Below are 9103 nucleotides of genomic sequence, written 5' to 3'. Positions count from 1 at the left end.
AACAACAACAACAACAACAACAACAACAACAACAACAACAACAACAACAACAACAACAACAGCAGCAACAGCAGCAGCAAAAGAGACAGCAACGCACACCAAACCAGAGACAGAAAGAGACAGCAGCAAACGAAAAACAAAAGTGAAGGTAAGTGCTGCAGTACCTCGAAACGGCAATTCTGTCGTTTCCAGCAGTTATCACATTGGCTGTGACAAACGACAGCAGCAGCAGCAGCAGCAGCAGCAGCAGCAGCAGGTGGGGCCTCCCCCAGAGCCTGCAGCAGCAAGGCCCTGCGGCAGTTGGCGTCTTCTTCGCAGAACTTCTTCATCTCTTCTAAACCACGCGACTTTAATTCTTCATTAGAAACACCTGCTGCTGCTGCTGCTGCTGCTGCTGCGTCTGCAGCAGCAGCAGCAGCAGCACGATTTGCGTGTAACATCTGACGGAGTATAAAATAAAATACACCGCGAAGGCAAACCATCTCTTCCGGCTCTGCCGATTTCTTGATAATATCTAAACAAATAATAAATTAAACAAATACAAATAAACTAATAAATAAATAAATAAATAAATAAATAATCACAACTACTTAATAAAACAAATACAATACAATAAAAATAAAATAAATGCAGTAAATAAATAAATAAATAAATAAATAAATAAATAAAATAACTCAGATAAAACTATTCAAACAGTTGCAGCAGCGTGCGCGAGAATCAGCAGCAACTGCAGCAGCAGCAGGAGCAGCAGGCACAACAACAGCAACAGCCACAGCAACAGAAGCAGCAGCAGCAACAGAAGCAGCAGCACCTGAACAAATACCACGACCATCACCTGCAGCCGCACCAACAGCAACAGCAGCAGCACCGCCCCAGCAGCAGCAACAGCAGCAGCAGCAGCAGCAACAGCAGCAAACCTTTCGATAGAAGGGGGCATAGAATGATGAAAGACAAAGCGAACATCAGAGCGATCAACCCCGAGGCCGAAGGCAACAGTGCAGCAAACCACCAACGGAGCTCCAGAGCCCCACTGTCTAGACACCTGAACCAGCAGCAGCAGCAGCAGCAGCAGCAGCAGCAGCAGCAACAGAAGCAACAGCAATAGCGGCAGCAGCAGCAACAGCAACAGCAGCAGCACCAGGGAAGACAAGCCATGGCGCACGAGAAGGGAGAAAGGCAGCAACACCTTCTGAGACAGGGACAGCAGCAGCAGCAGCAGCAGCAACAGCAGAAGCAGCAGCAACAGCAGAAGCAGCAGCAACAGCAACGGCAGAAAGAGAAGCAGGCGGAGGAGAAAGAAGGAGGAGGAGAAGTATAAGAATAATAAGTATAAGGATAATAAGTGTAGCAGTAATAATAATAATAACAATAATAAATAATAATAATAATAAATAATAATAATAAATAGTAATATGATATAATAATAATAATAATAACAACAAGAGAAGAAGGAGGCAAAAAAGAATTGATGGTACACGGATATAAACAAATAAAAAACAAATAAATAAATAATTAAATAATTAGTTAAACAAATCAATAAATAAATAAACAAACAAATAGAAAAATAAATAAATAAACGAATAAATAAATAAATAAATATATTTAAATAAACAAAATAAATAAATACATTTATAAATAAATAAATAAACAAAATAAATAAATTTATATATAAACAAACAAAATAAATAAATACATTTATAAATAAATAAACAAAATAAATAAATATAATTAATTTACAGCTTCTCTCCTTGAATAAGAAAGTTGTGCATGATAAGCAATCGCATGGATGCCCCTTGTCCGAAGCGCAGCAGCAATATGTTCTGTCTCCTTTGTAGAGAGACAGTAGATAATACCGCATTGATTAATTAAAGGCTGCTGCAGCAGAGCAGCAGCAATTAATGCTAATGTTTCTTTTGTCTTGTTCAAGACTTCTATAAACAAATTAGGACGGTCGCAGCTCATCCGCAAAGAGCAACCAAAATTTATCGATAGTAATCGCAACACGCGCAGCTCCAGCTGCATGCAAACAAACAAACAAATAAACAAACAAATAAATAAATAAATAAATAAATAAATAAACAGATAAATAAGTAAACGCAGAAACATACTTTATAAATGTATATATAATATAAATAAACAGATAAATATATACCGGTATATATATATGTAGATATATATTATATATATATGAATATACATATGTAATATGTATAAATCAATAAACATATATATATATATATATATTAACCCTAAACCCTAAACCCTAAACCCTAAACTCTAAACCCTGAATTCCGCACCCTAAACCCTACCCCCTACACCGTAACACATAAACCCTAGACCCTAAACCCTAAACCCTAAATAAACCAAAGCCCCCAAACCCCAAACCTCAAACCCCAAACCCCCAACCCTAAGCCCTAAACCCTAAGCCCTAGACCCTAGACCCTAGACCCTAGACCCTAAACCCTAAACCCTAGGAGCTACCTCTGGCGAAGCAGAAGCAGTAAGAGCAAGGACAGGAACCCCTTTATATTTTTGTTTAAACACCGACAACCCCAAATATTCTCCGCGAAAATCTTCGCCCCACTGAGACACCAAATGCGCCTGCAATCAAAACCACAAACCCTAAACCCTAAACCCTAAACCCTAAACCACAAACCACAAACCACACACCGCAAACGCTAAATCCTTAATCTTATACCCTAAACCACGAACCACAAACCCTAAACCTCAAACCACAAACCCTAAACAACAAACCCTAAACCCTAAACCCTAAACCCTAAACCCTAGGCATACCTCATCGACAACGAATAGCCGTAGGAGACGGCGGCGGTAGAGGCAGTCGAATGTCTCTGCAAGCCGTTTAGAAGCTGTTAGTCTTTCTGCTGTTATCAGCAGCACTTGCGTCTGAGGAGAGCTGCTGCGCAGGTCCCCGTACACCCGGCGCACCTAACAGCAGCAGCAGCAGCAACAGCAGCAGCGGTAGTAGCAACGTGCGCAGCAGAAACCAAAACTAAGAAATCAACAGCAGCAACAGCAGCGAAGCAGCAGGATCGACGCAGCAGCAGCAGCAGCAGGAACAGCACGAGAAGGAGCAGCAAACGCAGAAGCAGCAACAACAGCAGCACCGAAAAGGAGCAGGCAAGAGCAGCATGAGGATGAGCAGCAGAAGCAGCAGGGGAGCAGCAGCAGCAGCAGCATTAGCAGCAGCAGCAGGAGCAGCAGCGGGAGCAGCACTAGCAGCAGCAGCAGCAGCAGCAGCAGCAGCAGCAGCAGCAGACTTCCTGTTTGGAGAGGGAGGCATCAAGCCTCTCAACTCTAATTCCTTTTTGCTGCAGATGTCTCTGCTGGTCCTCCATCAAAGCAATCAGCGGAGACACCACAACGCAGACGCCCCCCAGCAGCAAAGCAGCCAACTGGTAGCACAGACTCTTCCCTCCTCCTGCACAGCAGCAGCAACAGCAGCAGCAGCAGCAGCAGCAGCAACAGCAGCAGCAGCAGCAGATACCTGTCTGCTGAGTTCGAGGGCTCGCCTTGCCAGAGGGGTGTGGGGTGAGAAAAATTGATGCAGCGAAGGATGATGCTGCTGCTGCAGCCGCTGCAGGGACGAAGCAGCAGCAGCAGCAGCAGCAACAGCACGCCCCCCAGACTCCCACCAGGAGAGAAACGAAGCGTAAGCACCGCCGGAAGCGCTGCTGCACTCCGATGATGCGCTCCACCTGCTGCTGCTGCTGCTGCTGCTGCTGGTGTTGCTGCTGTTGCTGCTCTGTGAGGCAGAAGACGCAGATGTCGCTTGGGAGGACTTTCGCTGCTTCGTGCGTCCTGAAGGCTGCTGCTGCTGCTTCTGCTTCTGCTTCTGCTGCTTCTGCTGCTGCTGCTTTTGCTGCTGCTGCTGCTGCCGGAGAGTGCCTAGAGGAGTCGTGTCTCCATCGGAGCTGAAGAGGGCCTCACAAAAACTGCTGCTGCTGCTGCTGCTGCTACTGCGGCGGCGGCGACGCCGGCTGCTGCTGCTGCCGTTGGGGGGAAGACCGTCAGCAGCAGCAGCAGCAGCAGCAGCAGAAGCAGCAGGAACACAGACATACCCCCAATCCGCACACAAAGTTGGGTCGATATCAGAGTCAGTTGCTGCTTCACTGTCTCCTTCTGTTGCAGCATCTGCTGCAGTGTATTCCGACGTGCTGTCTCCATCTGCTGCTGCACCTGCTGCTGCTGCTGCTGCTGCTGGTTCTGCATCTGTTGCCTCACTGGGGCTACTAACAATCCACTGTGCTTCTTCTTGCTGGCAGCAAGAAGAAGCACCCCCCTCTCCTTCAGAAAAGAGGCATTCCGCATGCTGCTGCTGCTGCTGCTGTTGCTGTTGCTGCTTTTGCTGCTGCTGCTTTTGCTGCTGCTGCTGTTGTTGCTGTTCCTGCTGCTGCTGCTGTTGTTGCTGTTGCTGTTGCTGCGGCAGCAGAGCAAGGAATGATGCTGTGTATGGATCGTGGGGGGGCTGCAGCAGAGGCAGCAGCTGCCTAACAGACTGCTGCGCTTCCTCGAGGGCTTCTCGCACTGAAGAGTCCGCAGCAGCAGCAGCAGCAGCACAACCACCAGACGTGAGAGCCGACTCACTGCAGCAGCTGCTGCTGCTGGTATGCTGTTGCTCCTTTGACAGCAGCAGCTGCTGTTGCTGCTGCTGCTGCTGCTGCTGCAATCATCATGGCAGCTACTGCTGCTGCCGCTGCTGTGCTGAGAGGACACCTGAGACTCTCCGTCCACCAAACGCTTGCTGCTGCAGACGTTGCTGCTGTTGCTGCTGTTGCTATTGCTGCTGCTGATATTGCTGCTGCTGCTATTGCTGCTGCTGCTATTGCTGCTGCTGCTATTGCTGCTGCTGCTATTGCTGCTGCTGCTGTTGCGACGCTTCGCGTCCGCCGAGCCCTTCAAGGTGTCTGGAGACCCAGGTGAACGCTTCTGCTGCAGCTGCTGCTCCTGGTGCTGCTGTTGCTGTTGCTGCTGCTGCTGCTGCTGCTGCTGTGGGCTGGGATCTCTAGGCGTTGCAGATGTTGAGGGAGTTGCCGTTGCTACTACTGATGGCGTTGGTGTTCTCTTTACTGCTGCTGCTGCTGTTGCTGTTGCTGCTGCAGCTGCTGCAGCAGTGCTGCGTTGCCGCTGTGTGCACTCTTCTATTTCATCGTCGCTGCTGCTGCTGCCGCAGTATACCGGTATGCTGGGGGAGACAGCAGCAGCAGCACTTGGCTGTTGCGAAGACCTACCGACTGACTGCTGCTTTTGCTGCTGCTGCTGCTGCGGTGCCAGCAGCAACCGCTGCAGCCGGAAGGAAGGAGAAGCAGCAACCGGGAGGCGACTGCTGCTGCTACTCAATACAGACGAGATGCCCCCTGGTGCTGTTGCTGCTGCCGCTGCCGCTGCTGCTGCTGCTGCAGCTGCTGCTGCTTGCTTGGGTCCTGCATCGGGTGCTGCTGCATCTGGGGGCCGTCGCTGCCGCACCATTGCTATGGAGGCAGAAGCAGCAGCAACCGCTGCTGCTGCTGCTGCTGCGGCTGCTGCTGCAACAGATATGCAATGCGTCGCCGCGCTCTCGCTGTCATGTGGATATGCCTGACGCTGCTACTGCTGCTGCTACTGTTGCTGCTGCGGCTGCTACTCCTGCTGCAGCTGTTGCTAATCAGCACCTCAAGAAGGCAGCAGCAACATCAGCAGCAGCAGCTGCTGCAAAGCAATCCCCCATAGAGAGGAATAGAAGTTGTGTGCTGGACGCCTGTGCGTTGCTGCTGTTGCTGCTGCTGCCGACGCCGCCTCTACAGTTAACCGCAGCAGCAGCAGCAGCTGCTGCTGCTGCTGCTGCAGGCGAAAAGTTATATTTCTGGGGTGTGTGCCCCTCTGAACAAAGAAGAAAAACAAAGAAAACGTTAATTTGCTATTTTGCTGTTGCTGCTTCTCTTACTTCTTCTATTTTGCTGCATAACAACAACCCCACCGCTGCAGCGGGGGCCCCAGACAAGGGGGGCCCCGGGGGCCCCCCGGAGAGCAGCAGCAGCAGCAGCAGCAGCTGTAAATACTGCTGCTTCTTCTTCTTCTTACTTATTTCATCATTTCTAGCTGCTGCGCCTGCTGCTGCTTGCAGAAGAGCTTCTCTTATTCACAGCTGCTCTCCCTAACAGCAGCAGGGCTGGGGGGCCCCACGTCGTGCAGCAGCAGCAGCAGCAGCAACAACAGCAGCAGCAGCACCACCACCATCACCAACAACAACAACAGCTAAAGAAGCCGCGGCAGAAGCAGCAGCAGCTGAGACAGCTGCTGCTGCAGCTGCTGCAGGAGCAGCAGCAACCATGCAGAACAGCAGCAGCAGCAGCAACAACAACCAGGAAGAAAGCCCCCCGCTGCTGCCGGTGGCGCCTATAAGCAAACGCCGTGTTGCTGCGGGGGCCCCCAGGGGCCTCCAGTTTGTTCCGCTGCCACCAAAGGCTGAGCTGCAGCAGCTGCAGCAGCAGCAGCAGCAGCAACTACAGCAACCGCTGCAGCATCAGCAAGAGCAGCACGAGCAGCAGCTCCAACAGCAGCAACAGAAGCAGCAGCAGCAGCAGCGAGAAAGACAACGAGGACTGGAAGCCTATGGATTCTTAGCTAAGAGAAGCCTGCAGGATGGGGACCAGCAGCAGCAGCAGCAGCAGCAGCAACGGCAGCAGAAGCACCGTCACATTTTGGGTAATTTTTCTGGGGTGCCTTTCAGCCAAGAGCAGCAGCATCAGCAGCAGCATCAGCCGGAGCAGCAGCAGCAAGAGCAGCAGCAGCAGCAGCAGCAGCAGCAGCTGCATGCAGATATTATCGAAGCTGCTGCTCCTTGCTACCAAAACCTTCTGATGGGGCCCCAGGGGCCCCGTCCCTTCGCTCCTAGCGTTGATCTCCTTGCAGAGCAGCTGGCGCTGCTGCAGCTGAGGGCAGACCTCTCTGCTGCTGCTGCTGCTGCTGCTGCTGCTGGAGGTGCTGCTGCAGGTGCTGGTGCTGCAGGTGCTGGCTCTCAAAGCAGCAGCAGCAGCAGCAGCAGCGGACTGCCTATGGGAGAGAAGTCGTCAGTTTGCTGCAAGACAAAAGGAGAACAAGGAGGAGGCAGCAGCAATGCTGGGCTTACAGGGTGTAAGCAGCAGCTGCAGCAGCAGCAGCCGGTAAAGCCAGAGCCTCATGCTGCTGCTGCTGCTGTTGCTGCTGCTGCTTCTGAGGCTACCGATGCAGCAGATGCTGCAGGTGCTGCTGATGCTTCTGCAGCAAATGCAGAGGAAACAGATGCCGCAGCAGCAGCAGCAATGCTTAGCGATGCAGCAGAAGCAGATTTACCGGGGATAGGTGTAGCAGCAGCAGCACCATTTGCTGCTGCACCAGCAGCAGCAGCACCTCCTGCAAGGACAGCAGCAGCAGCAGCAGAAAGTCTGTCTCGCTTTGCCTTTGGAGCAGCAAATTATGAAGTGCCACCGGGAGAAGCCGCAGCTGCTGCTGTTGCTGCTGCTTCTGCTGCTGCTGATGTTGCTGCTGCTACAGGGCCGGACAGCAATTGCTGCAGCAGCAGCAGCACCAGCAGCAGCCGCAGTGTGTCAAGTAGTCAGAGTAGTACTTGCAGCAGCAGCAGGGCGAGCAGCAGCAGCAGCATTCCCCTTGTGGACGTGCGACCCCTCAGCAGCAGCAGCAGCAACAGCAGCAGCAGCAGCAGCAAGGGTGTGCCTTTGGCGCTGCCTCCTTTAGCTGCTGATCGGGTGCAGCAAGTTGTCTCTGTTTGCGGTGTCTCTATTCCTTTTCATTACTCGCGGCTGCTGCAGCCGCAGCAGCAAATCATGGAGCGCCTTGTTAAAGCCTGCATGCAGCAGAAGCACCTCATATTGGAGTCCCCCACAGGCAAGATATATTGCTGCTGCTGCTGCTGCTGCTGCAGTTGCTGCTGCTTCTGTTGCTGCAGTTGCTACTGCTTCTGCTGCTGCTTCTGCTGCTGCTGCAGCTGCTGCTGCTTCTGCTGCTGCTGCTTCTGCTGCTGCTGCTGTTGCTACTGCTGCTGCAGTTGCTGCTGCTGCTGCTGCAGTTGCTACTGCTGCTGCAGTTGCTGCTGTTGCTGCTGCTGCAGTTGCTACTGCTTCTGCTGCTGCTGCAGTTGCTGCTGCTTCTGCTGCTGCAGTTGCTACTTCTTCTGCTGCTGCTTCTGCTGCTGCTGCAGTTGCTGCTGCTTCTGCTGCTGCTGCTGTTTCTCATCGCTCTGTTGCGGTTGCTTCTGGTGTTGCTGCTGCTGCTGCAGTGGCTGTTGCTGCTGGCGTTTCTGCTCCTGTAGTTGCTGTTGCCGTTGATGATATTGTTGCTGTTGCCGCTGCTGCTGCTGCAGCGGCTGCTGCTGCTGTCTCTGACTCTGCAATTTGTGTTCATGCAGCAGCAGCAGCAGTTTGTAGCTTTTGCTGCTCTTGGTGCCTCCCCAGATGCTGCTTTTTTCCCTGTTGCTGCAGCAGCTGCTGATCACACTAATAATCATCATCATGCTGCTGCTGCTGCTGCTGCTGTTGCTGCTGTTTAGGGACAGGAAAGACAGCAGCTTTGCTTTGTGCTGCTTTGGGGTGGCATCGGTTTGAAGCTCTGCGCTCTGGGCAGCGGAGACACTGCAGCATTATATACCTCACAAGGACGCACAAGCAGGGACAGCAAGTAAGACGCCCTCTTGTCTCCTGCTGCTGCTGCTGCTGCTGCTGCTGCTGCTGCTGGTGGTTCTGGTGCTGGTGGTGGTGGTGCTGTTGCTGGTGCTGCTGCTGCCGTCGCATATGGATGGCCATGCTGTTGCTGCTGCTGCTGTTGCTGTTGCTGTTGCTGCTGCTGCTGCTGCTGTTGTTTTCGTTACTTGTGTTGCTGCTGATGGTATGCTCATGCTGCTGCAGTTGCAATATTGTTTATTTGCTTCCGTTTCTACGTATTTCTTTTCTATTTATTTGTTTATTAATTAATTAATTAATTAATTAATTAATTAATTAATTAATTAATTTATTTTGCTTAGGCTATCGCGGAAATACGTCGGTCTGCCTTTGTACTGCGCGCTGTTCACTTGGCTTCTCGGGAACATCTCTGTTCATTTAGAAGATCAGCA

At 51.5% G+C, this 9103-nt stretch overlaps 2 protein-coding genes across 2 annotated transcripts in view; one reads left to right on the top strand and one right to left on the bottom strand.

Annotated features, from left to right (window-relative positions):
* Positions 1-5487, bottom strand: part of EAH_00002650 (DEAD/DEAH box helicase, putative) — a gene marked incomplete at both ends in the record, with an annotated part of 9005 nt that extends 3518 nt beyond the window's left edge. The window contains 6 exons of the mRNA XM_013394144.1: positions 918-1042; positions 2482-2601; positions 2794-2946; positions 3279-3439; positions 3679-4545; positions 4602-5487. Of these exons, the coding sequence (XP_013249598.1) occupies positions 918-1042; positions 2482-2601; positions 2794-2946; positions 3279-3439; positions 3679-4545; positions 4602-5487 (2312 nt within the window). The remainder of the gene's footprint in view (positions 1-917; positions 1043-2481; positions 2602-2793; positions 2947-3278; positions 3440-3678; positions 4546-4601) is intronic.
* Positions 5488-6326: 839 nt separating this feature from the next.
* Positions 6327-9103, top strand: part of EAH_00002640 (hypothetical protein, conserved) — a gene marked incomplete at both ends in the record, with an annotated part of 7721 nt that continues 4944 nt past the window's right edge. Inside the window, one exon of the mRNA XM_013394143.1 lies at positions 6327-7870. Coding sequence (XP_013249597.1) covers positions 6327-7870 — 1544 coding nt within the window. The remainder of the gene's footprint in view (positions 7871-9103) is intronic.

The sequence above is a fragment of the Eimeria acervulina genome, genomic scaffold (assembly GCF_000499425.1).
Source record: "Eimeria acervulina Houghton genomic scaffold, Eah_scaff9, whole genome shotgun sequence".
NCBI lineage: Eukaryota > Apicomplexa > Conoidasida > Eucoccidiorida > Eimeriidae > Eimeria > Eimeria acervulina.
This window is presented reverse-complemented; position numbering and strand designations above follow the sequence as displayed.